The following is a 27,992-nucleotide window of genomic DNA, read 5'->3' as shown; positions in this document are numbered from 1 at the left end:
TCTTCACAACAGTATTGGCTGTGGACAAATGTCTTCTGTATAGTTAGGAAGTCAGGGTGCTAGTTCATAAAATTTGCATTTTTATAACAGCTTCATTGAGATATAATTTACATACCATAAGCAGTAACCCTTTCAAAGTATGTAATTTGTTGGTTTTTAGTACAGTCACAGAGTTGTACAGCCATCATCACCAGCTAATTTTAGAACATTTTTATCATGCCCCCCAAAAACCCTGTATCCATTAGCAGTCACTCCCAACCACCCCCAAGCCCCACCCTTGGAAACCACTAATCTACTTTTTGTCTCTTAATTTGCCTCTTCTGGATATATCATATAATTGGAATACGTATTCTTTTGTGACTAGCTTCTTTTAGCAAGCATAATATTTGAGGTTTCTAAAATTAGCCTTTGTCTTAATGTTAGGGTGTGAGACTGAGTCAAAAATGCGTATTCGGGCATCCACCCCAGCACCTGGCCTATCACCTGCCCTTTTTCTTTTCCTTTTGTTGTAGGAGTGGGGAGAAGGAAGGTAATGTGTTTCTCTTGAAGTATAGCTTATGTACAGCAAACCCCATAGATCTTATGCTTTTTACAAAGTGAATACACCCTCCTAACCATCACCCAGATAAAAATATAGAACATTAAATCACCCCAGAAGCCTCTCTTTGCTTCATCATCCTCACCACAGGTATTTCCTGATTTTGTTTGATTTTCTTTTTCTGAGTTTGTTTTCCTATGTGTCCACACACAGTATGTGGTCTCCCAAGCCTCAGCTGTGATTTGGAGCAAACCTTTTCAACCTTTTCTCCCAGTACTCCAGGCCTTGGTTACCTGCAGTCATTCCTATCGGTTCCGGGGGAGCAGAAAGTAAAGCAGCACTAAAACAAACAGCCCCTCTCCACTCACTCCAGTCCTTCCCGCTATCCTGAACTAAGTGACCCCCCCGGACTTTTGTCCCTAGCTTTCCTTCCAAACACCAGCGCTGTCTCAGCACAGGTCATTCCAGGAAACAGCACAGGTGAGTGGGACCGGGTGGAGGGAAGCGTCAACCTCCGTCAGGTACACCTGGTGGCAAATGTTGAGCTCCAAAGGTGCACACATTGAGGGGGCACTCATGTTTGTGCCAGAGGCAGCCCCTGCTCACTAGATTCTGGCCAGCCGCCCCCCCATTAACTCACCTGCCTTGTCACCGGGCGTGGATCAAAATAGCATTGCTCTTATGAAATCACGTGTGTTCACTTGCTCTTCAGAAATTTAAAAAAAAAAAAATCCTTTCTTAAATTAAGGTTTCATTTTAAATTCACTTTATGGTCTTTGAAAAAAATTTTTTGTGTGGTCCAGAACTATAGGTTGTCATTAGCATTTAAATAGAGGCATTAAACTTGCTCAAAGACCTTCCTCTCATAACATCACCCTTTCTGAGAGGTCTTCTCAGATCAGATACTTTTTCTTCCTAAAAAAAGAATGCAAATGCTCTATTTTTCCCATCAAAGGCCTGTTCCTTTATATATATAGACCTAGGAGAGCAGCATTGTTGAGCAGTCTCAGTGTTAGTCTTTTTATATAGAAAGGGCCATTATTGCTCTTCTCTCCCTCAATACCTGATTTTCTCTGCTTACTCTCAGAAAGTATTTTCCTATGGTTAATTTTATCCTTTTATATCTCATTTCCCTCCAGACGTCCTCCCCAGACTCAAATCCTGATTCTAAATTACGAATTTAGTGCAAATTCTTGCCATCTCACAATGACTCTTCAAGTTACCAGTGCCCCCGGCAGCTCCCTGTAACTTGAGTGGAGAGTTGGGGCTCGAGCGTTTGGATCAGATGGACCAGGGTTTGAATCCAGTGTCAGTCACAAGGCGGCTTTGTGACCTTCTTCTCTGCCAGATTAAGGTTATCAAGCCTTTCTTGTATGGCTGTTGAGTGCATACATGAGACAGTGGTTGTACTCCTAGCTTATGCTCCGTACATCTTAGATCCCCCCTCCCTCACCTTTCAACCAGGCCAGTTGAGGAGTAAGGTGGGAGGTACTTGTGAATAAAAGGTGCCCCTCTTGTCCCTTGTGTTCTCACTGCCAGCCTTCCCTTTCCTCTCAGCATCCAGCCTCATCTCCATCCAGTTGTGTGTATTGCAATGGCTGCATGCCAGTGCTCACCTGACAGAAGATTCTGGAGACGAGAGTCTGGGTGTGTTGTTCCTACTGAGGCGTCAGCACCCTACTCTCTCTTTGAAGTTGATTTTGTTCAGCTACAAATTCGGGGCCGTGGAGTTGTGAGGGAAACTTCTAGAAGATTGTTATGGTTCTTCTGATACAAGAAAATAAGTTAAGCAAACCAGGAAAAAACCAGGTCATCCAATAGTCTGAGGGCTTCTTATCCCTCAGGTCCTTCCTCTATTCCAAAACACATTGTCATCATGTGCGACTTTCTTCTAAAACCGTCCGTCTTCAGATTCCTCCCCATCAACAGCAGCATTGGTTCCCAAATGCTGGGGAGTATGTAAACTGAAGCTGGATGTCTGCATCCATAGGGAAGTTAGAAAAAAAATGACAATGTATTTTGTAAGTTTCTCATAAATATGACAGTGTGAGTTTCCCATAGAACATTCAACCTTTTTGTTCTGATATTATTTTCTTTCTACTTGAGGAGTGTTAAATACCTTCTTTTATTAAATCCTGGTAATAGTAGATGGTAATTATTTTGTTTTAATTACTGAGGCAAAATAAAGGTCAACTCACCCTCATCCACCTTCCACCCTCTCATGAAAATCCAAAATGTTCAGCATGACCCACAAGGTCTGTTGTGATCTGGCCCTCAGCTTCCCTCTGTAACCCTCTTTTCCCTCTTTGCCTTGCACTCCAGTGAGTAATAAACCATTCGTACTTCCCCCTGAATACCATATTCTTCCTACTTTCCCACCTGGTATGCACATTCTGTTTCCTTTGCTTGTGGAGGACTCTTTCACTCATGTTTGCCTCATGGTTAATGTCTCCTCGGATAAGCCTTCCCTGACTGCTCATAGAAGCACACAACCCTTCCTGCATGTGATCTGAGAGACTCTATTCCGTCCCTTTATTATAGCCACTGTCACATTGCTCTAAGTGCAGCATGGCTACTTTCACACCAGCCTCTGCATTGCCAGAGAGCAAGGACTATGTTTTGTTTATCTCTGCATCCACAGTACCTTCCATATCCTACCTGGTGTATGATTGATGCTTACATATTTGTTGAGCAACTAAACAAATTTAAAAAGTATTTTGAAAGTCACTAAATAAGCAGTGAGAATGATACAGAGAGTCATCAGACATAGTCTTTGACATCAAAGAGCCTGCAGTCTGGATGAAGATAATACATGTATATTATGGCACATCCATACAATTGAATACTCTGCAGCCCTTAAGAAGAATGAGGAAGGTCCGTATGTACTGAAATGGATCCAGCTCCAAGAGATACATTTGTTAAGTAAAAAAAGCAAGGTGCAGAACAGCACATAAACACCATTTATCTTTAAAAATTCATGTATTCACACACTCAAAAAAGAAAACCCCTGTGCTCGTATATGTATAAAATTTATCTGGAAGGATACCCTGGAAACTAATAACAGTGATTGCCTCCAGGAAAGGAAATGATATGTGATTGGGAGCCAGGAATGGGAGAGAGACTTTGCACAGTATACTTTTCATGGCTTTTATTTTTTTGCTTACTTAACAAAAACTTACATATATTATGTGCCAGGCACTGTTCTGAGCACTTTATAAATTTGAACTCATTTAGTCCTCTTAACCCTATGAGCTCTAGGTACTGCCAATATCTGCATTTTTCAGGTGAGGAAATTGAAGCCTGGAGAGGTTTAAGTAACTTTCCCAAGTGCACATGACTACTAAGTAAATTCACTGGTAACCTTTATTGTATCATCAGTTCAAAAAGAATATTAAAAAAAAAAAACAGATATGAGTCTGAATGACACATGTTAAATGGGTGACCTGTACAACAGAATGAAGGGTAAATTGCTCAGGATAGCTTCACAGAGGATTTGAGCAATCTTGAACATGAGTTAGGCTTTGGATACTTAGAGCCACAAAGTGCTAAGTATTATTCAACGACAGTAAGTAGCCGAGTTTGGCTCGAGTGGAAGGTTGAAGCAGCAGCGAAGTGGGAGAAAAGGTGGAATAGAGACCAAGTCTTTAAAGGCTTCAGATATCAGTGCTGGGAGTTTGAACGTGATCGTATTAGCACTAGTGAACACGCAAGGGTAGTTTTTTCTTTCTTTTTAAACACAGAATAGTGATATGGTACAATTAGAACTGGAGATTAGTCCAGGAGGAGTGAGTGAGTGAGGACAGTGAGGAGCCAATGTAGCAATCCAATGTGAAATGCCTCGGATCTGTGATAATGAGATTGGAAAGAAGAAATGAACATGAAAGATGTTATGTTGATAAACCTGATGATGATTGGGCAAAAGAAGTGATGGAGGAGGAATCAAAGGTGACACTGGGACTTTGAGGTTTTACCAACTAGTTCTATGAAGCCAAATTCAAATGTTAGGGAGGCCACCTGATAAGGGCATCTGTTGGAAATGTCTGGAGACCAGTGAAAATGAAGCTTTGATCTTTTGAGAGACTAGATCTCGAGAGAGACACCTGAGCATTGCATGCACGGATAAGACTTTTAGAAGCAGAGAGAGGACAGAGGGACACCACCTGCGTGGAAGAACACCCGCAGCAGGCAAGTAGAACAGGAGCCAATAAAGGAACCGGAGAAGTACCTGAGAAGGAGCTGGGAGAAGTACCTAAAAAACATGGTGCAAAGAGAGTTGAATTTAGGATGTAAGACTGCAAGAGGACTGCAACTGTGTTTGTCCACAGGAGTGTCATTGGTGACCCTTTTCACAGACAAAATGGAGGCTGCAGAAAGACAGACAGTGAATACAAATGATTCATTCAAGGAATTCAACAATGAAAGTGATCACAGGGCAAGAGGTAGAGTGGACACAGGATCACAAAGGGTTTGGGGTTTGTTTTGTTTATCCAAAATATAAGAAACATAAGGATGTTTGAAGGCAGATGTGAAACAAGTGAAAAGGGAAGATACTGGGTACAGAAGTGAAAGACAAAAACAAAACCCAGCAAAGTCCCAAAGGCACTGGAAGGGATTGGGATCAAAGGCATAGGGTTAATCCTAGAAAAAGAAAAAAGGAAAGAAACTCCTCTCCCAAGTCAAGAGGGAAGAATTTAAAAATTCAGTGTGAAAGATATGATACCTCACATAGTCATGGTAAAGTGAAGATCCAAAAGAGAATGTGTACATCAACAGTGCCAGTACAAAGTAGTGTGCAACTAAAGTTAGCTATTTTTATAATATATAGCAGATGTTCTATCGTATCATTAATTTAATCCTCAAACCTGACCTGTGATGTAATAATTATCCCATTGTGTAAATGAAGAAACTGAAGTTCAGTCAAGTTAAGAAATTTCCATGGTCGTATACCTTTGGTAAAAGATAGATTCTAGTGTAATTCTGCCAGAGAATGAAAGAAAAATTGAGGACTACAGATCATTAGCCAAAAACGGCTCTCTAACCCTTTTCCATTAGCAGTCAGTTATCTGGAACATCTCCTGCCCAGAGTTACATCACAATACCCCTTTGCGTTTTATAGGAATTAACTGTTTTCCTCATAGTCCTCCCTTCCCAGTGTCAGAGAATCATAGACTGCTTTTTACATTGTGCTGTCACTTCTTGACATTTACAGACTGGTGGCTCTCTCATTCATTTATTCCTTTTCATTTATCCAGCATCCACTAGATGCCCTCTTCTCAGGCCAAGGGGTGACAGCAAGGAATGACACAGAATTCAACCCTGCTCTCATAGAGCCTCTATTCAAGGAGCAGGAGGCAGATATTTATATAATAAATGCTTCTACATCCTTACTCTGTCTAGCCACTGCTCTTAATCATTGAAGCCTTGTAACAACCCCATATTACCATCTCCTTTTCTCAGATGAAGAAAATAAGGCAGAGAGATTAACAAATCGCCTAAAGTCATGCAAATAATAAGAGGCAGAACTGGGATTCAAACCCAGGCCAGTGGCTCTTGAGTCTGTGATCTTAGTTGCTATACTATGCTGTGTCTCTCATTTTATATTGACATATACATTAAATGTATTTTGGAAAAACTGTTTTAGATGGAGTTTTAAAAAGAAAATTAATGCACAGTAAAAGGACAAGTCTTGATAAGGATGGTATCATTTTAAATAAGGTGGTCGGGGAAAACCTCACTTATCGATAAGCTGACATTTCAGCACCAATTGAACTGAATTCTCTTTTAATCTTCTGTTTTCCTCCAACCTTCTGTCCCTTTAATCCCATTTGATACTCTTTTCTGATTTTCTTTCAATTGGCTTATGGTATAAAGCACAAAGAGAACTATGAAGTACAACAAAGACAGAGATTATCATCATTTCCTTGCCCTATAACAGGTACTTTTAAGGGCTTTGGTTCCACTGCCCTTACCCCCAACACCGACACGGACCATTCATCCAGCGCTGTTCTAAGATTTCCCCATTATTGAATATAGCAGGTTAGAATATCTTCCAGACAAATTCACCTGGGTTTTTCTAAGATGAATCTCCCTTTGTTATTTCCTTCCGATAATTCTAAATTCTCTCGAGTGCTTTTGTTGCTTCTCTTTCTTGTTGCTGTTTACTGCCCTTCCCCGTTTCCTAACATTTGCCCTTTTCACCACTCCTTGTATCTTCCTGCAAGCTAATGAAGGTATTAAGTGAGATCAGTTATAAAGCCGGAGTCCTCAGCATTCACTGGATATGTTCTCTTCTGAATCTGTTGATTTGCCATTATCATAACCCTCTGTTTTTCAGACTGTGTCCTATCAAGGGCAGCCATTCAGAATAAATCCATTTTGCTAGTTATATTTCTTTTTTAGAGGCACTGTGTGAAATGGTTCACTGACATCCAAATATGTATCAGCCACAGTGGTCTTTTCATCCACCAAACTCACATTGCTACCCAGAGTGATCCATCACGTTTGTCAGAGTATCGGGATCTTTAATTGAACCCTGCTGGATATTGTACATATTTCCATTAGCTCCTTCCTCGTTAGTCTATTATTTTTCTAATTGACATCTGTTCTGAGTCACATGTCCTTGAATCTCAGGTGGTCCATTTTTTATCTTTGGTTTAGTTAGGCTTTCTCTCTTTCATAAATAACCTAAGGGTTTAGTTAATATACCCTCAAGTCTTGGCCATTGGGACCAGCTGAGTTACATACGCTCACATTTTACAAATAATCCACTGATTTTTTTGGTTCGTCTACCAAATTGTTTTCCTCTGTGGCCCTTCAGTCCTAAAAGATGTGGCCTTTTGTCTCAGCAAAGTAGAGAAATCTAACAATTTCAAGAGGTATCCTAGGGTCACTAACTGGGACCAGTGGGTCAGGAGTCCGGGTTTGAGTGGCTCAGCCCACCGATAGCTGACTCGCAGTCTCTGGGGAGAAGTGAACTGTCCATTCAACCTCACCCAGCACCTGTCTCAACACAATTGTGAGGTAGCTGGTAAAGGGCAGAGGCACTAGCCCAAGAACAGAACTAACTGGCACCTGCCCGAATCAATCCATTGCCTTGGCCTCATTGGCATCATGCTGTCATGAGCACATGTTCCCATTAGAGCCATGTGGTCCATGCCTATCCCTGCTGACCTTTCTCCACAGACACTTACAGGTAGAGCTGGATTATTATAAATACAGAATCCTAAAGCCCATCCCCTCATTCACTTCATCTGGTCCCTAACTCTGGTCATCATTTGGAGCAGAAGCCTTGGTTTCTGTTCCTTATCGAGGGCCCTCCCACTCTTCCCCTTCCTCACATACCAAGAGGCAGGGGTAGAAAGGGCAGGCAGACTGGCAAGCCCTGGTTTTTACTTTAAAATTAAAACATTTTGAGTATTTTTGATCTGGCCCCGAATTGGATTTTTTAATTGTAAATAAAAGAAGCTTCTTGAAACCAAGGACTCTACCTTTCTGTGTTATGTTAGCATTTAAAATGAGTTTTCTAAGCATAATATTAGGTTTTCCTTTGAAGAAATCCTTTGCATTATTTATTAAAAATTAGTAATATGATTTTACTACTTCAAACTGAAAAAGCCATAGGGCCTCTGAGTTGTTTTTATTTGGCATAGCTCCGTAATTGTTGCCCAGATTGCTAATCTGGGAAATGTACATAATATACGGCACAGAAGTCTTGTGCTAATTGGTTAACAATACGCAGCTTTGTGGCCACCAAAGAACATAATCCTATATCCTTTTTATCGACCTATCATATTAGATAAATTATTTTAAAAATCAAAAAGACTCTCTCAAGTGATATTTGATAAACTATTAAATTGAAAAGACTCTAAAGTGATATTCAGCACAGCATAGCTCCTTAACCTGGACTCACCTTTTGATAATCAAAAGAGCATTTACAGAAGTATGAGACAAACACAATTATGAAAGTAAAATGAAGGACCTAAATAAAAAATCACAGAACAAGAGGGTAATTCTATTCACTCTTTCATATTTCATTATTTGATAACATCAGAAGATGAATCCATCAGAATTGCTTTGGCAAGTGCAAACAGAAATGTGCCTGATCAATATTTATTAAAACCTTCAAAATGGGAGAAGGAGTTGAGCAGACTTCTTAATGGACTGAATCATTATTCATACAAATGGGGTTTGACCAAAGGCAGTGCCAGACCAAAGAGACACAGTTTTAATTGTGCTGAATTTAAAATGCAGATCTTCCTCTACCGCTGTTGTAGAAAACTTCATTTAAAAAATTATCTGATGTAGCGGAGAGTGACATATGAATCCTTAAGTTGTTGAAAAGGAAATTTCAACCATGAGATATTTATAAATTTGGAGTATGTTCCAAAGGCGGGGGGAGCAAAGTGGCTGCCCAAGGGAATGAAACATTTTCTACCATTTCAATGCCTGTAACCGAGCTTGGGAGAGTGTCACCATCTGAACAGTGATGAGGATGTCTCGGAGGAATTCTTTTGTTTTGAGTGGTTGTATTTTCTGAAGAGAAATAAAGCCAGGCTCTGGCTGCGGCTGACTATCAAAAATGTCAGGATATGTTCCTGAGAGGAGTAAACACAGCTGACTTTAACTTTTAACATCCCCCCCCCAGGAGAAACACCCCCCAGTACTGCTAAAGCATGATGGTTATCAGAACGAGGCCAATAGGTAACTGCCATTTTAGTATCAAGGGTGGGGGTGTGGGAGTGTCACTTTATATAAAGACAGTGTAGGTAGATGACCGATCAAAGCAGCCCGGGCAAGCCTTAAAGCAACAGACTCCCAGGCTGGCTTAACCTCTTGAGTGCTTTTTTCTGCTGCCACCAGCTGAGGGAATATAGGCAGTGTCTTGCTAAAGACCATTCTTTACCTCTCGAGCGTCCTGGCCAGAACAAAAACCTACACAATCTGTGGTGAGGAGTGTTAAAAACTATTCCCATATAGAACATACATCCAATTCTGCCACTAACTGAAAATTATTTAGCTTTTCTCTACCTGGGTTTTCTCATCCCTGAAATGGAAATAACTTCAATTCATTTCAAATTAGATTTTTCAATCATGTCTGTAATAAATTGTACCCTCTTTGAAGGGAAGACGAATAAGAGCAATTGTATTATATTTTTAATAAACTATTCTTCTGACACACAGGATTACCATCTATTTTATTATTGGTCTGGAAAGTCCATCTGAGCTAAGATTACAGTTGTTCAGAGTGTTTTCAGATCCATTGCTGCTGAGTCTTGTCTACCATCGCATAAGGAAAATCAGCATCAGCTAATTCTGATGGGAGCCCCATGATTTTAAAGAACTGAGCAAGAGATGCTGCAAAGGCTTTAAAATCCAAAAACGGCCAGTGCTTCAATAGCATCTGCTATAACTTTTCTGCTTTTCCCATGGGAAACAGAGGTCCAAAGAGCTGACAGCATTTGCCCAAGGTCACACAGCTAGTTAGTTGGGGGGGAATAAAAGACTTAACCAGAATTAGAGTTTAGTTGATCTCTTGAGTATTTACTTCTCTAAGTTGTTCTGCTGGAACCATCTCTTAATTATTTATGGGATGATTATCTAGTTTATGGATTATTTAGGTCCTTTGTTTCCTCTTTCCTTTCCCTACTTATTATCATAGGTACCACTGAGTGAGCAGAGAAAACAGGAGTTGAATGTTTCACTTGGCAATTTAATGACCTCTCTAACCACTGGGTTTTTATTAAAGTGCTCAAAGTACTGCACTATTGGCTAAAAATAATTTTGGGCACCACAGTAAATACCAAGTCATATCCAGATCAGTTCTCCTCCCTCTTAAACTTATACTTCAGAAGTCAGCTTCAGAGCTTAATTCTCTTATTGACATTAATATTAGCTTTATATCAGAAAGGACTAGAGGAAACAATCTTACAATGAAAGTACTTATTATTCCCTTTCCCCCCAAAAGTACTGAATCAGAAGGACAGCCAACTTTTGGAAAGAAATGTTACCCTGTCCACTACCAACTTGGACAGGCAAAAACGAGAGAAAGGAAGGAAGGTGACAAAATGAAAAAGCCAAAAATCTTTCCTGTAAAGTCCTTAATTAAGTGCTGAATTTACAACGTGACTGCATTAGTTGGTTTAGAGCACTGAATTCCCAGATCAAATCCAGTGTTGTTCAAATAGAACCACAAAGTTTGTATAAATGAATTTTGAATTTCCACAGTACTAGTTCATTCCATTACAATGGGAGGCAGAGAGTATGGGGATTTTATTTAATTCATATTTCTGAAATCATGACTAAAAATGTATCAGCTATATAAATATTCTTTGCAGTTAGTACTTATGCTTTTTATAGTTTTAAATATTTCTGTATTATGATGCTTTGGGAGTAAGTAAAGGGCTCAAACTCTTTCATTTTGAGGCCTTAGACAAATCACTCATACTCTGTAGCTCAGTTTGCTCATCTGTGAAATGTAGATAATTGTAGTACATATTCCAAAGGGTTGAATGTGTTGATGCACCCAAAAGTTAAACATTAATGTTGCTATAATCAGACAGATTCTAACACCCAGCATGAGACATAACTGTATATTTAAAACCACAGTTTCCACTCAGGATTCTAGGGCTCTGACTGAATTCCACCAAGTAAATAGAGGCAGATGGCAAAGCTTTCCTCAGGGACTTTGGACGGTCCCCAAGTCAGGGCCTTCTGTCACCCCGACACCCAAACTTTATGAAACTCAGGTACAGGAATGAGTTGCCATGGGTGGGACTAGCTTGTTTAGCAGGAGCTTTCTTCCCTCAGTTTACAAAGAGGAGAGTCGAAACTGTTTCCAGTAACTTTAAGAGATGCAGTTGTAACTTTTACACTGAGTATGCCAACGTGGGAGGTAAACACTAAAACTCTCCCCGCTTCTTGTCTATGGAAATTTATGAAAGCTCTTAAAAAGAAGTCAGAAAAGCACTAATACTGAAAGATAAAAATATATCAATAATTTGTTTACATATACCTAGATTAAAAACTAATAAGTAGATGAAAAATATTCAACCTCATGTAAATTAAGAGAATATGAGGCGGAGTGTGGTGGCTCATGCCTGTAGTCCCAGCACTTTGGGAGGCCAAGACAGGAGGATCACTTGAGGCTAGGAGTTTGAGACCAGCCTGGGCAACACAGCAAGATCCCATCTCTACAAAAAGTTATTAAAAAATTAGCCAGGCATGGTAGCACACACTTGTATTCCCAGCTACTCAGGAGGCTGAGGCCAGAGGATGGCTTGAGCTTAGGAAGTTCAAAGTTGCAGTGAGCTGTGATCATGCCACTGCACTCTAGCCTGGGAAACAGTGAGACCCTGTCTCTTTAAAAACAAAAGAAAAGAATATGAGCTAGACACTGTCCATATGTTGTTGGTAGGAGAATAAAGTGATACAACTTTTTTAGAAAGCAATTTGGCAATATTGCCAAGTGTCCTAAACAATATACTTATCTTTTGACTAATTCTGCTTCTAGAAATCTGTCCACAGGAAAGAAAGTTTTTATAATTGGAAACAATTGAAGTGTCCAATGGTGTTTCCACCTAAATATTTCAACTACAAGAAAATATGCCAAAACATGCTTTGTCTTTATGATAGAATTATATGAGTAATCTTTTTTCTGCCTAATCTTTCTGTATGGCCCATGTATTCTATACAGCATATGCATTAACTTTTCAATCAGAGAAGGATAAAATTGTAGAACTTTAAAAAGATTTGCCCGCCTTACCAAAATGCCCTTCATATCCTTACGGGTATTTAATATAAATGTTTTCAGATGGAATCAATGGAGAAAGAGTCACAGTGCAATACCAATGAAATAAAGAAGAAAAAAAAACATAAGGATTAACAGTCTGTTGATAAACCAGACACGAGGAAGAGAAAATGATCTCTTTGTACCAGAACAAAGTATAAACGTTGTCACGTTCTAGACTATGCACAGTAGACCAGTCTGTGACATCACACCACTGCTTCTCCAACACTGCACCCCCTCACCCTCTCTGCCCATAATACTTTGAGAACTGCTGTCCAAAGGTGCACAGCAAAGGGTGAGAGAAACCACAGGAAGGCACACGCCTTACAGAATATTCCATCCACCTGGGCAATGTAAAACCTCTGTGGTCTCTAGAATAGGATCTTTGGTCCACATTTAGCAATTGGCCCCTGAATACTATGGGCTATGAAGAGACACTCTCCAAGCCATGAGCATGTGTCTCAATCAAATGCGTGTCACTGATCCCATCCAGGCAGTAAAGTGCCATCGAGTGTGAAACGTGTTGCCCTGAAAGCCATGGCCGCTATTTTAGTGCTTGATAATAAAGACCAAGTTTTCATTGTCCTGGGGCCTCAATATGTGCTGATACATTATTTATCCGTAATAGGTGACATGATTTCATTTCGGTCTGTCAGTGTTTATCATGGAAGCTCATTCTAATTGTGTAGTTTGGGGCATTTTTCTATTTTCTCTTTAGGGCACTCTGTGGCACCCTTTCCCCGCCTCCAAGTGTAAATATTGCTATGTCAATTTAGTCGTCTTTGCTACTGGGTACCGTTCAGAAAGATAAATGAATTTCATTCTGTCTTAAATATTTATGATTCTTTATGATCTAATATATCATCATGGTTATGGGGGAATTTTTTTTTTCCCTAACTATAGAAAATACACCATCAGTTACCTGTCAATTTGGTTGAATAACTCAGCTTTGCAGTTCTGGGGCGCTGTTCATCTGAGGCTCTCGAGGACTCTTTTAGCCTTTCAGTCCACTTCAGAGTATCATCTGGGATTTATAAAGTTCTTCATTGCACAGAGGATATTGAAACATTAAGGACCTAAGTGGCATGCCCTTTATCACTTAGCACACTAGAGGAGCCCGGACTAGAAATCCAGGCATCTTTGTTTTGTTTGCTCCCAGTATGGAACAACAGTCTGTAGAAAACCAGCCAGTATCCCTGGAAACAATTCATCAGATTTTTCAAAAGAAATTCAATTTAATCTGGTATGATGGGTTCAGTGTTACTTCTTAAGGTAAATGATGAAAATATCAACATAATACAAAGAAATCCAGTTCTTTTGGTTTAATCTCAGTGAGAAGCATCACAAACGTTTTATTGCTTCTGTAGCCTTCCCTGATGCATTTAGGTCCTTGGCTGGAGGAGATAGGAATGGCTCTATAACTGTTGCTCTACCAAACAGGCTCTGGCGCAGATTCCTAGCTGGTTCAAACCTTTAAGAATCACAAGGTCTGGGCATGGGGCCCCAGGAATCTGCACTTTTCACAGGCTCTCCAGGTAATTCTTTTTTTTTTTTTTTTTTTTGACACAGAGTCTCACTGTGTTGCCCGGGCTAGAGTGAGTGCCGTGGCGTCAGCCTAGCTCACAGCAACCTCAAACTCCTGGGCTTAAGCGATCCTCCTGTCTCAGCCTCCCGGGTAGCTGGGACTACAGGCATGTGCCACCATGCCCGGCTGATTTTTCCTGTATATATTTTTAGTTGTCCAGATAATTTTTATTTCTATTTTTAGTAGAGACGGGGTCTCGCTCAGGCTGGTCTCGAACTCCTGACCTTGAGCTATCCACCCATCTCGGCCTCCCAGAGGGCTAGGATTACAGGCGTGAGCCACCGCGCCTGGCTCCAGGCAATTCTTAATTAGGGACTATGAAGTTGGAAAACCTAAGTCTAGAAGCTGCAGCTTTCAGGTTCCTTCTACCTGTGAAACAATCATGTGCCCCAAATTCTTATTTCATTCAGTAAACCTAGATTCATGCTTGGATTATTCTTGAAGTATTTTTAAAATGTATATTCTTAGGAAGTTCCCTAGATAGACAGCTCTCTCCCTTACCTGTACATCTGTGGGAAACAGAATTAGATGATACAAGACCTCCTTTCTCAGAACAGGGGTCAGTAAGCAGGAAGCCAAGGTGTGCCAAGGGACGTGCAAAGATGTAGGATAAATATGGCCCATCTTCTTACAGCATTGAGTTTTTCTTAGAAATAGTAGTTTTAAATTACAACAGATAGATTGAGGAGTAAGATGCAGAGTTCACATGGATTTTATGCCAAGTATGAAACTTCAAAAAATTTCCTGACTGTGGCTGATATAGGAGTCTCAGACCTCTAGAAGTTAGAGTTCATTTTCCTCATCTGTCAGAAGTATTTCTACCAGAAGTACTTCTGTCTACATTCAAAGTTACCCTTGACCAGTGATTCCTAAACATGAAACCTCTACAGAAACTACTACAGAAAATCAGCCCCAAGAGGACTCTGTACACAAGGATGCTGAACAATTTACTCCCAGGAGACACTCAAATTTGCTAATCTAAAAAGATGACTTTCCATTCCTGCCACCATTTACGGAATATTCACAGAAGAGTATAATTTTTCCTATTTTGTTTAAAGAATGTCAATTAGAAAAGGAGATTTAACAGCAGGAAAAGGAACCAAACGTGTGAATAAACACCAGAATTCTTCCTGACCTCATTCCTATTGTAGCAGCAGTTAAAATATTCTTGAAATTATGACTCTTCTAGAATGTTTTCCTTACCACAAGGACAACTTAGTTTTCCCATAGTTTTTCAAGATGTTCCTGATGAGGAAGAAACAAATCCAAGGCCCAGAATCCAATAATATAGGATTCCTGAGCCAGTGATTCTGCTAGATCTGTAAGACCCCTCACCCCCAAAAGTTGCCTTGAGCCCAGGGCCTGGTTCTGTCCGCTCAGTCCCTGCAAAGCAAACTTTCATGCCAGGAAGAGAGGAGGAGGTAACCAAGATCGGTTATGATGTTTCTGTCCTTTTGCTAACAAGCTGTGGTAGCATTGCTGGCTCAGAGCCTATGCTAAACTTGACCTCCTAGGTAATTTGGAGTGGCCATGCAAGTCATAGCCTTAGAGCCCAGTGGACTCTGGGATAGCAGTGGCATAATGTTGGTTCTGAGAGTGGCTAGTGGCATCCTTCTCCCCTTCCTGACTCCCACCCTTGACCCTCTCTCTGCCTTGAAGACTCGCTCCAGTGCGCATTTCTACTACAGGCACTCCTCTTCTCTTCACCATCCAGGCCAATGGCCTTGCACCAAAATGGCTCTCAAGTCTCCTTTTTGCTAAAATTGTAACTAGTCCCCTCTCAGGCCATCCTACATTCTGCTGTCACCTTACTCTTCCAGAAGCCTGACTTTGAATGGTGCCTCTGCTCCCAGATCCTTGGGGGTTGAGGGGAAGGAAGTTCTCTATTGGCTTGACTAGGCCTAAAGGCATAGCCTGATGTCCAAATGCTCTACCTTCTGGTTTCAGCTGCCTTTTCCCAGGATTCTCCGCTATTCCTCTGTACTCCTCAATCTAACCAGGTTACTTCCCCGTCTTTGCTCATGCTCTTCTCTCCAGCTAGAATTTCCTCCCTGGAAGCCCTGCCTGACAAGATGCTACCCCGTGGGAAGTCTCCCTTGGTCTCACACCCTCCCCTCTGTATGGTGTCATAGCTCTTCCTTCTGCTATGAAGTCACAGCCCTCATACGTCACTCATGGCACACGGAACATTCTTGTGATTTGTCTGTGAACAGTTTTAGACTTGGAGTCAGAAACCTGAGTTCCCATCTTGGCACAGTCACTCACTGTGTGACATGGGCAAGTCCTCTAACTTCTCCGTGCTTCAGTTTCACTTTTCTGGAAAAAGGGTGGGGGGAATCTAGCTCCGGGGAGGGGGGGAGTGATGGTTAAGTGGCACAGTGCACGGAAAGGAACTTGTCAACAGCACCAGAATCCTTATGTCTCTGCTTTTTATGACCCTCCCTCTTTGTCTCTGAGCCACTTAAGGGCTATGTCTTGCATATCATTATCTACTACTGTTACTTTATTACATTACTATTTCTAATAAGTTAATTTTTATGAACCATCACCATTCTTAGGGTTATTGGAAGAATTAATACATATAAAACACTAAGAGGTAGGCACTATTATCCTACTCTGTAAAGAAGAAATTCATCTGCAGTATTTCACAGAGCCTCCAATGAATAAATGAATGAGTGAGGGATTGAATGAGACAAAACCTGCTAGCCATGCCTGTCAGATGATTGCTTTTTTCCTTCTTGTTTCTGCACGACTGCTTCTCTTTCCCTGGATCTTCCAAGGTAGATGCAAAAGTAGGAGAAAATACAGAATGAGCTGAAAGGTATGAGGGTCTCCCTGGGTCTTCACTTAGACGTCTCATGAAGAGAGCTCCAGTGAGCTCCTAGAGGACACAGGAGGTCACGTCTGCTTTGTTCTTCATTCTGTTTGTAGGGTCTTAGAACATTGGTGGATCAGTAAATATTTATAAGAAATCCATGTATAGACAGCACATTTGTGCCCACTAAAATGATGTTGCTGACGACGTAGCCAGTGAGCAGTGTTCTGTCTTGCTTCTTCAGGCAGTACTACGAGATGCTGTACAACACAGCCGACGAGCTCTTGAACCTGGTGGTGGACCAGGGAGTGAAGTACACGGAGCTGGAGTACATCCACGCCCTGACCCTGCTGCACCGCAGTCAGCCCGGGACGGGAGACCAGACCACCCAGAACATGCGGCTGCAGCGGCTCAAGGAGATCATCTGCGAGCAGGCTGCCATCAAGCAAGCCACCAAGGACAAGAAAATAACCACTGTTTAATTGGGTGCGCTGTGGTTGGGGGGGGTCAGGGGGGGTCCTTTTTTCCTTGGTCGTACATTTTTCTCTGGTATGTTATTTGTAGTCTGAGCTTAGTTTTCTCTACACTGATGCTTTAGTGGCGAGAAGGTATAAGCCTTTTTCCTCTTTAGTTTTGGCTTTTCATGTAAACTCAGAATGTTTTGATTGAACAATTATTAATACTTTAATGCTGTCAAGTCTAAAGGGACTAGGGTGGGATAGGGAGGAACGTGGTGTCAAATTGTTGGACTCTGAAAACTGAATAGACGAATTACTAACTAATGTTTTCTTTGTTGCCCAACATATATAAAATTCCAGCCTTGGGATGTGGACTGCTACCTAAGTTTTAAGTCCCTTCCTAAAACCACTGGTTAGGGATCTATCACATAAACAGTAGGATTTTTAGTGTCTTGACCTTGTCACAGTTTTCAAGTTAATGAAATAAGTGTATGGGCATTGCTTTCTGTCTCTATTGCCAAAAATCAAATAAATGGTTTCTCACTTGAATGTTGTTTTCAACAAATTTCCTTAACCAAAACAGGACCTCCTCAGGGCTGGGGGAAAAAATCATTTTATCCCAATCCCTGGGAGAGTTTTATATGCTGTAGGTTGCATACACACTATGGGTTGGTTTGCTGCCTTTTTGTTTCTGCTGTATCCAAACCAAAACCCATGAAATTAGTGACAAAATGGAAGAATGAAAGGTGAGTTGACCCTCTGCTTGATGTCCCCCTCTAACTTCCAAGGGAAATAATGGTTAGAGAACTTTTCATCTCACCCGAAACACTGGGGGCAAATGATTATTAGATACTCACTTATTTTCCTTATGAGCCCCTAGTTTTTTCTCACCATACAAAGTAATCCAGGTTTGTTCAGCTGAGTGCAAGGAAGATGGGGCAGGGTGACATTCCTCCTCTGGGCGGCCACCAGCTGGGCCTGTCTCTGACTTGCTCCCCCATGGTGTTCATGACACACCAGACCTCACCGCTGTCCCCAGGCCCAACTCCTCTTATTAAGACACAGCTCGAAAATACAACAAGAAGGTGAGCAGGAAGGACCTTACACACAGTGATGTCTCAAAGCCCCGATGGTCAGGAATTTTATACCTGTTTGTTCAACTTTGATCTTGGTGGGAAAAACAGAAAACCAAAAAGTGTTTTAAGAAGCTTAAATGTCACATGTTACTTTCTTGTATTCTTTCCCCAAGGGCCTAGTATGTGCCAAATGCTGCTATGCACGGGGGCAGATGTATAAATGAAGAGGTCACCCTCAGTGTCTAAGAGTATGGGGATGGATAGACACTCAGGGCTGGGTCAGAAATCAGGTCAGGCAGCACAGGGGATTCAGCAGGCAGCTGGAGGATGGCCTTCCCGGGGCTTCTGGGGGGCAGGAATATTGTAAATTTGTGTGGCTTCAGGGGCCTGACTGGGAAGAAGTCAAATCTTTGTAGGAAACACCATGGAAAAAATACGCTTTCCCTAAACAAGATCATGGGCAGTAGTCTACCCCAGAAGTGGGGGTGGAAGGAGGGAGGATACGGGGAGATTAGACGTGGCCACTTTTGTTTGAAAGCCTCCTCTTAGTTGCCATGACCTGCCCCCCCAGCATAGATTCTGTGCCTTTTTTCCCTTCCTGTCCACTCCAGGTGGAGAACCCTGAGTGGGGACAGTGATGCCAGAGAGCCAGGGTGGAACTGGGGAGTGCATAGGCTAGTTCTGTTGGATGTGGAAAGGGACAGGGGTTTGGATCGAGTAGAACGTCAAGAACACTGGGAACCAGCAGAAAAATGGCAGATGAGCTGCTTCAGGGGCAGCATCTAGGAAAGTGGAATCCCTGCTTTGCTTACAATAATGACAGGGTTGAAGAAAGTCAATTCTTCACAGAAAAGGGCTCTAGGGTCCTGTATTAAAGACACTCAAGGCACAAATTTCTTTTAAGATTGGTACATCGGTCTTTATCCTCCAACAGGTCAAGAAAAGCCAAGGACACATTCAGTGAATGGTCAGATGGGTGCAGATGGCAATGGCATGGCTACCTCAAAACCTTCAGTTGGGACACAGTGAAGGTTTCCATGTTATGGTCCTACTTAGGGGATATTTTGTGAGATCCTTTTTGTGCCCTATTTACAACCATGACTAGAAAGTGCTAGAGAGAGCTAGGGTCTGCCCAGGATAGGGTCCAGCCTGTACACACGCCAATATGTCACCATGAGAGTCAGCAGTGTTCTAGCACGAAGACTACTCCCTAATGGGCTTCTGAAGCTCAAAGGGCCAAGAAGGTACCCCTCAACAGAGGGAGCACTGAAAACAAAGCAGACCATTGTCTCATTCTTACACAGAGGGGCAATGGGATGGACACAGGTGGGTTACTGTCTATGGCACCAGTCATGGCACCTTGGAGAAGGCTCACGAGACTAGGAAGGATCCCCAGATGGAAAATAAACATGACCATGGAGGAGGAGGGCGGCTTTGGGGTGATATCGTCCAACCCAGTCATCGGGCAGCTCCACAGGCAATGGCAGCTCCCAGAGAGCACTTGCTTCTCTTATCACTGTCATCTGCTCTGTGGTGCTTAACACGTTTTCCCATTTTGTCCTCACAACACCCCACATCACAACTATTTCTTTCCTTTCTTCCTTACCCAAGGTTTGAGAGAACCTGAAGCTTCCCACACTTCAGGAAGAGTCTCTCCCAACTTGGCTACCCTTAGTCTAACTTCCTTGAAAAGAGGTACTCATTCAACCAACGGGATCCAACTCTTGATACACACTGGCAGATTATGTCCTTGGAACTGCTAGTAGTGGTTTCTTCTACAGTGTGTTTTTGTGTTTTGCTACTTTTAGCTACCTTATTATTGCCTAGTCAGGATATCTTTTATAAACAAAACTACTCTTTGGGTAATATTGTGCCCTTTTCCCCAGGAGCACTCGTTTCTACCTGTTCTGTCAATACAGTTTCTTGCAGTAACTTTCATCCCAGTACAATGTTTTTATTTCTACCTCACAATGGAGTTTTTAAATCTTACTACCCAACTAGAACTTTTGCCCCCTCACTGCTGATTACATCCCTGATAATTAGACAAGGATTGGTTCCTCGTGCTTCCTTTGCCAGAAGAGGACAAGCCCTGCTTCCAGGCTCATGACAGTCCAAATAGGCTCAAAGTTGGTGGCAGGACCAGGCACGAGTTTCCGCAGCCCATACTCTTGAGACAGGCAGTCACAAAGAATGCATGGTGAGACCTCCTTCCACGTGGAATTCCCACTCTCTGCAGGGTAACCTCATTGACAGAAGCCTGATCCCTCTCCAGGACTTAGTTCTTGCCTGAATGTTTACTGAACCTGACAGCCATTATTTGTTCCAAATAGCTTGGGAAGAAAAACTCTAACACAGACAAGTTGAATTGGCAACCAAACCCTGATGAATCTTACTGTTGAGTCATATCCATGAATTTCTTAGCACGAACGCATTCATTCAGTTAGTCAAAAAGATAGACTTGCCTAGTACCACTCAGGCAACATGGAGCTTATACTTCCACTGGCTTCTTGCACCTTCCTCTCTGATCTTGCCATCCCCAGAGTCTATATTTCCCCCTCAGTTCTCCAAGACTGCCCTTTCATTTAAGAAGGCATCTCTCATAGGATTGAGAACTGAAATCGTCAGCATGAACTTCTGCATTTTTTTTTCTTTTTTAAAAAAATGTTTCAATAGATTGAGAGGGTACAAGTTTTTTGTCATATGGATGACCCTTTACCATTTCTTGGTGGAACTAATGGCTTCCACCTCAGGCTCTGTAAATGGACCAAAGCCACTGCATTCAGGATTCTTGCTCTGATGCGCGGCTGTGGCTTCCTACCCCAGATGACGGCACAGACATTTTACAGTAACGAACAAAAGAGACCAGAGTCCATCCCAGAGCTCAGCAGCCTGAGCTAGATTCACTCCATTCGGGGCAAATGTGACCAGAAGACCAGCAAAGTGACTGTCCTTCTAGCAGGATATGAAAAACAAGAAGTGTCCTGGTCAACAAAATTTTCCTTTAAAAGCCAAGTGGATGCTGAAATACACACCTGAGGACAATTGTGTTAATGTGGCAGGAATGTAAAACAAATTGGACATAATTTGGAGGGAGGGTAGCAAGGTATCAAGAACAAGAAAACATAACGAATCACTAGGCTCGGCAAGGTCTCAGCTCTGTCCTAATTAGGCACAGTTGTTACAAGAAGTACATAATTAATAAACGTGTGACCAGATGTGAAATACAGTGGAGTATTTTTCCTGAAATGGTAGTCGTAATGAACCGTACGCAGCTGGAAGTAGTTGTCCTAATTCGGCTGAGGCAGAAGGCCTGCCTGGAATTTTGAAGAGGTGTAGCAAGATGCACACCACAGATTTGCACCTGAAAACAACTAATCCTATTCTGACTGGGCTAGGGGGTAATGAGATAGAGCTAATTATCGAGAATGTAATGAGATGCAAAAGCCACTGGAACCGAGCTGGAAATTCCTTTAAAAGTGAACTAAGATGCAAACACCAGGAAAGAATTTCTGCTAATGGAGCTAGGTGTGAGTGTGATGAAAAGTACATGATTTGAGGGGTTATATTAACATGCCGGGGCCAAAGACATGTCTGTAATTAAAAATATTGCCAGGACATCCACACACCTGGAGCAGGAGTCCCTGAGAACCCAAGAATGCAATGACCTGTAAAAGCCACATGCACACTTTAAAAATGCATATACTGCTTATGTGTGTACATACACCTGGAAAAAAAATTAAGGTTAGGTACTTTCCGGTGAGTGGAGTTCCCATGCTACTTGATCCCATTTAGAAAGGTGACCTCAGATTCCTGCTAACTTTACAAAAGATACTCTAGCAGGAACCTGACTCCAAGCAGAAAAACCGGCCATCTCCTCTTCCCAAACTTACTCAATTACCTACCAGGCCAAGTTGTCTTTCCCAAGAATTTATTTACTGTGAGAGACCAGGAAGCCATTAGTAGCTGTTTTTTGTGATTGTTTTTACTTTACGATTGCTATTATTGTAGACACTATTTACTGAACACTTAATGTGTGTCAGATGCTGTGCTAAATGCTCTACCACGTTATTTCATTTAATCCTCACAATAATCCTAAGAGGTAGATACTATTACCCCCACTTTACAGAGGAAACTAAGGCTCAGATCAAGGACTTCACCCCAGATCTAGTAAGTGACCCAGCTCTGCCCAACACCAAGTTCATGCTCGAAGCCCCTCTTTTCTCCATTTTAAATCAAAGCCCCGTGTCTAGTGTGGCAAAGACAGGGGCCCTCACATACTATACTTAAGCACCAAGTGATACTCTGGTAGTTTGACTCTTCCATCTGCTCTGTCCTCTGTGGCCCCAGCAAGAGTTCTTTCTGGACTGAATTTGGGGCTGCCGCTCCCTCCCCACTCTCCTCAGCTCACCCATGGTCTGAGCCCACCCATGTGGCCAATACATCTACAGAAACTGTGGAAGCACAAGCCTTGGGCCCAGGGCTGAGCCCAGCCGAGTGGAGGCTGAAGACGACCCTACCTGGGCCAAAGGCTGGTGAGGATGGCAGGCTGGGGGCTACATGCCCAGGTTCTAGAATCTGTGTATCTTGCCTTAAAACGTTACTAGTTTTATAGGGAAGGAAAACTAGCTATTCCTTCTGTCCATCTTAGGTTCATTGACTGGGGACTCTGTGACAAAAGACAGAGTAAAAGGAAAGCATATAAGTTTATTTAATGTAAGTTTCCTATGAAGAAATTAAGAGCCAAAGAAAGAGTTAAACCTGAGTGTTTTTGTAGGTTTGATGAAGAATGGAGAGTCAGGGAGAAATGACAAGACTAAGCATGAGTTAATTGGGGAAGACTTAGCAAGTCCTGTTCATTCAAATCTAGACATACACAGGGGACCTCTCCCAAGAAACCTATGACCTGCTTCAGAGGAGGGTCAGAAAAGGCTTCCTAGGTTTAATGACCTTTTTTTCGGGGTGGGGGGGCAGCAGTCGTCGGAGGGACCTTCCTGAACATGCTGTTTCTCAAATGTTTTCAGCTTAAAATATTCAATATGCCAAGGTGCCAGATTTTGGTGTAGCATGTCCCGAACCCTGTCACCGTTTACACGTGGTTTGAGGTTGTAGGTTGGTGTAAAAGTAATTGTGGTTTTAGCATTGTTGAAATTTGCCATTTGATATTGGAATACATCCTTAAATAAATGTGGTTATGTTATACATCATTTTAATCTACATTTCTTGCTTTGTTTTTTTTGCTAATGACTTATTACTTGCTATTTATTTTAGACTATGGAAATGATGTTAGACAAAAAGCAAATTCAAGCAATTTTCTTATTCGAGTTCAAAATGGGTTGTAAAGCATCGGAGATAACTCACAACATCAACAACGCATTTGGCCCAGGAACTACTAACGAACATACAGTGCAGTGGTGGTTCAAGAAGTTTTACAAAGGAGAAAAGAGCCTTGAGGATGAGGAGCACAGTGGCCAGCCGTCGGCTGCAACAACCAATTGAGAGCAATCATCGAAGCTGATCCTCTCACAACTACATGAAGTTGCCAAAGAACTCAAGGTCAACCATTCTACGGTCATTTGGCATTTGAAGCAAATTGAAAAGGTGAAAAAGCTCGATAAGTGGGTGCCTCATGAACTGACCGAATATCAAAAAAAATCGTTGTTTTGAAGTATCATCTTCTCTTCTCAAACCATTTCCCGATTGGATTGTCAAGGTGCGACAAAAAGTGGATTTTCCATGATAACCAGCGATGACAAGCTCAGTGATTGAACTAAGAAGCTCCAAAGCACTTCCCAAGCCAAACTTGCACCAAAAAAAAGGTCATGGTCACTGTTTGGTGGATGTCTGCCAGTCTGATCCACTACAGCTTTCTAAATCTGAGAAGTACGCTCAGCCAATTGACGAGATGCACGGAAAGCTCCAATGCCTGCAGCCAGCACTGGTCAACAGAAAGGACCCAATTCTCCTCCAGGACAACGCCCAACCACACGTCGTACAACCAACACTCAAAAAGTTTAATGAATTGGGCTATGAAGTTTTGCCTCATCCACCATATTCACTTGACCTCTTGCCAACCGATCGCTTCAAGCATCTCAACTTTTTGCAGGGAATATGCTTCCCACAACCAGCAGGATGCAGAAAATGCTTTCCAAGAGGTTCGAGGAATCACGAAGCACAGATTTTTATGCTACAGGAACAAACAAGCTTATTTCTCATTGGCAAAAATGTGTTGATTACAATGGCTCCTATTTTGATTAATAAAGATGTGTTTGAGCCTAGAGATAATGATTTGAAATTCACCGTCCGAAACGGCGATTACTTTTATACCAACCTAAGTACAAGTTATTAGATGTTCCAAGCCTCAGTTTCCTCATCTGCAAAATGGGATAATGATACTAATAGCACCTCTCCAACAGAAATGGTTCTCTGCCTAGCATGTAATAAATGTCACAGGTACATAATAATAATGTTACCTTATCCATTTCTTGGAGATTTTTGCTCAATATCAAGAAGTGGCATAAGGGTGCAGCCCGCCTGACTGGGCTGGTTGTTAGACAGGCCTGGGCTATGGCAGGTGGGACCCAAGACAGCTGCTTGCTGTGTTTGGATGCCTGCAGCCCCCACTGAATCAGATGCTCTGGTGTTATAACACTGCCTCAGCCCCCTCCCCAGCACAGGACAGCCCCCCAGGTGTCTGGTTCCTTAAGCCACTTCCATTTTAGCTGTGAGCGTTTTGCATCTCATTGCCTGGCAATGTATTATGTGCATCTCATTAACTCTGAAGGCTTCAGTACCCTTTAGGGACCAGGCTTTCACAGACTTAATGGCCTCTGGCTGGGCTCTGAGTTCGCTGTTCCTCTTTCCACCCATGCAGGGGAATGTCAGATCATGGATTTCTAATAAGTTCACAAATTGCTCTATGAAATTGAGGTGAGAAAAGTGTCACATTCTTTTAATTTTTCTAAATCAAATCTAGCTCGGAGCTCCCACTTACCATTCTCAGCAGAAGTCCAATGTCAGTAATTCTTCGTGGTTTCCTCATGGGGCAGTGGGAGTAGGGGGTGAGAGGGAGGCTTCTCCTCCCTCGGGTGGTACCAACATCCACCCCACAGCTGAAGCCGGTCAGGAAAACGGGGGTGAAGACAATGTACCATCAATGTGTCCTGAGCACTTTGTCCCCCGTTCCTGTGACAGAGCAAGAGCTCTGGACACTCCACATGCAGAGATCCTCTCCAGTGTCCCCAGACTTTCTCCCAGGGCCCTCCAGGCCTCCATATTCAGCCTCCACAAACGTCCCTACAGTCATCCCACCCAAGAGCTGGCTACTAATGAGCACTGGAAGCCAGATGAGGAGGAGCTTTCACAAATACTTTAGCCCCTGTCTCTTTTCTCAGCTTTGGGGAACCCAATACTCCACAGGTTGACAGTTCTTCTCTTCTTTCCTCCAAAAAAGCCAGTCTCTTTTCCTTTCTGCCTCTGGGAGATCAAAGCTTCCTTCCCTTGGCCTAAACCTTTCAAAACAGGAGCCTGCTGGAGGGAGTTTTCTAATAAGTTCTCCCCTCCCTTCCTTTTTCTTCTGCCCTGAAACAGGAAGTTTGCTAACCAGACCCCTGGGGATAAAGGGAGCCTGGGCTCAAGAGTAGTCCCCAGGTCATGTTTCTATAATGTGGCAGGGAGAGGGGACATTTCTTTTATCCTCATTTTGGGTGGGAGGTTTATAGTTAATTTCCCAATAGCTCACCCTGTTGTGGATCCTGAGAGCTGGATGGAGCTTTAGAGAGCTCTTGTCTCAACCGTCTCACTTTCCAGGAGAGCAAAGGCAGAAGGACCAAGGGAAGAGAGTGGGGACACCTAGTTACCGTCTGAGCCAGAATGACTACCCAAGTCTCTTGCAGCATCCCTCCCAGGGCCCCAGGTGAGTGACCCTGTTAGGCTGCCAAGTACAGGGATAGAAAGCAAGGCCTGCCTTCAAGGACATGATCATCTCATGGGAAGAGCAGGGCAACATATGTGAATCCACTATGGAATATTGTAAGGCAGTGCACCACTGAAAGCTCATCGTGTGGATCAGGCTAAACGCTTGCGGAATTCAGAAAAAGGAAAAACGACTGTAGACTACTGTTAGCCAAATACAATTTAACAGAAGAGGTGAAATTGGACCACCAACTTGAACAAAATGTGAAACTAGGGAATTGATGGGGGGTCTCAGATGAAGGAATGCATTTTGGCAACTTCCACAGTTTAAAAAAACCAAGCAAAGAAAGTGAAACAAGGAAAGCTCAGGATTATGAGGAAGGCCAGCAGAGCACAGTCATGAAGCCTAGTCAGGACGGAAAACCAGTCTAGCAGGAGGCTCGACACATTAGATGTTCTTGACTTCTTTGTTCTTACCTTACTGGGAGTCAGTGGATACATGCAATGTTTGCACTCCCTGGAATTACATGTATGCAGCATGGATGATTTGGGGAGATAGTGTGTGAATGCATTACAGAAAACAGGGTCTGAGGTTTTTATCAGATTCTCAGTATTTCCTGCTGTCCACCTTCCAGGAATATAGTAGGATTGCATTTCCAGGCTTCTCTGCCTTTGGGTGGTACCATGTGATTAGGTGGCTAATGAGTTGTGAGTAGAAGGGTGTCACTTCCTAACCAAAGCATCTAATTACCTGTGTGGGACCCTCCAGAGCTTGGTCCCCCTCTGCCCCATTGGTCAGCAATGTCCAGGTAGTGACCATGTAACTCAGTGTGGATCCCAGGAGGAGGAAGATGCAGAGCCCCAGCTGACTAGCAATGGACACATTATGGAAGCAAGAAATAAATCTTTGTTATTTAAAACCATTGAGCTTTTGAGGTTGTTTGTTCCTGCAGCATAACCCTTGGCTATCCCAACTGATAGACACAACAGAGGCTGACCATGACCATGATGGGGAGAACAGAAAGAGCAAGGGAGTTCTAATGAAGAATGAAATTATTGACTCCAAAGAGAACTAGTTGAGCAGAGTGTTGGAAATTGGAGCCAGATTTAGAGGCTCAAAGGAGAAAAGATGGTGTTTTGCCAGTAACAAGTCCTCAGTCGGTACACGTTTGCCCTAAAGACAGAAGCAACAGGCATGTGTTATTCACCCAAGGAGTATATGAGTCAGGGTTTTCCAGAGAAACAGAATAGAAGATGTATTATATATAGATCTAGATCGATAGATATATCTGGCACATTAAATGCTCTCAACCTTTTGTTCTTACCTTGCTGGGAGTCAGTGGATACAGGGGATCTTTGCACCCCCTAGAATTACATATACAGACAGTGCTGGCCTACAGTGGTTTGCCTTGTAATTTTTCAGCTTTACAATGGCTCAGAAGCAAAACACATTCAGTGTGCTCAATTTATAGTGGAGTTACATCCCAATAAACCCATCATAAGTTGAGGAGCATCTGTATATGTGTACATATGTGTGTGTGTATATATATATATATATAGAGAGAGAGAGAGAGACAAAGAAAGTGGGACAGAGACAGAGATATTTTCTTCTGTCTTTCTTCTGTCTTCTGAGCCAGTTGTGGGAATTGGCTCACATGATTAGGGAGACTAAGAAGTCCCATGATCTGCCATCTGCAAGCTGGAGAACCACGAGAGCTGGTGGTGTAATTCAGCCAATTCTAAAGGCTGAGAAGTAGGGGAGCCAATGGTGCAACTCTCAGTGGGGGGCTGGGAAGGTGCTGGTGTAAGTCCCAGAGTACAAAG

At 42.4% G+C, this 27,992-nt stretch overlaps 1 protein-coding gene across 1 annotated transcript in view; it reads left to right on the top strand.

Annotated features, from left to right (window-relative positions):
• Nucleotides 1-17,730, top strand: part of EXOC4 (exocyst complex component 4) — a 721,344-nt gene extending 703,614 nt beyond the window's left edge. The window contains exon 18 of the mRNA XM_045564932.1: nucleotides 16,968-17,730. Coding sequence (XP_045420888.1) covers nucleotides 16,968-17,205 — 238 coding nt within the window. The 3' untranslated portion in view covers nucleotides 17,206-17,730. The remainder of the gene's footprint in view (nucleotides 1-16,967) is intronic.
• Nucleotides 17,731-27,992: the final 10,262 nt, after the last annotated feature.

The sequence above is a fragment of the Lemur catta genome, chromosome 11 (genome assembly GCF_020740605.2).
Source record: "Lemur catta isolate mLemCat1 chromosome 11, mLemCat1.pri, whole genome shotgun sequence".
NCBI classification, from domain to species: Eukaryota; Metazoa; Chordata; class Mammalia; order Primates; family Lemuridae; genus Lemur; species Lemur catta.
The sequence above is the reverse complement of the archived record's forward strand: the minus strand, read 5'-3'. Positions and strand labels throughout refer to the sequence as shown.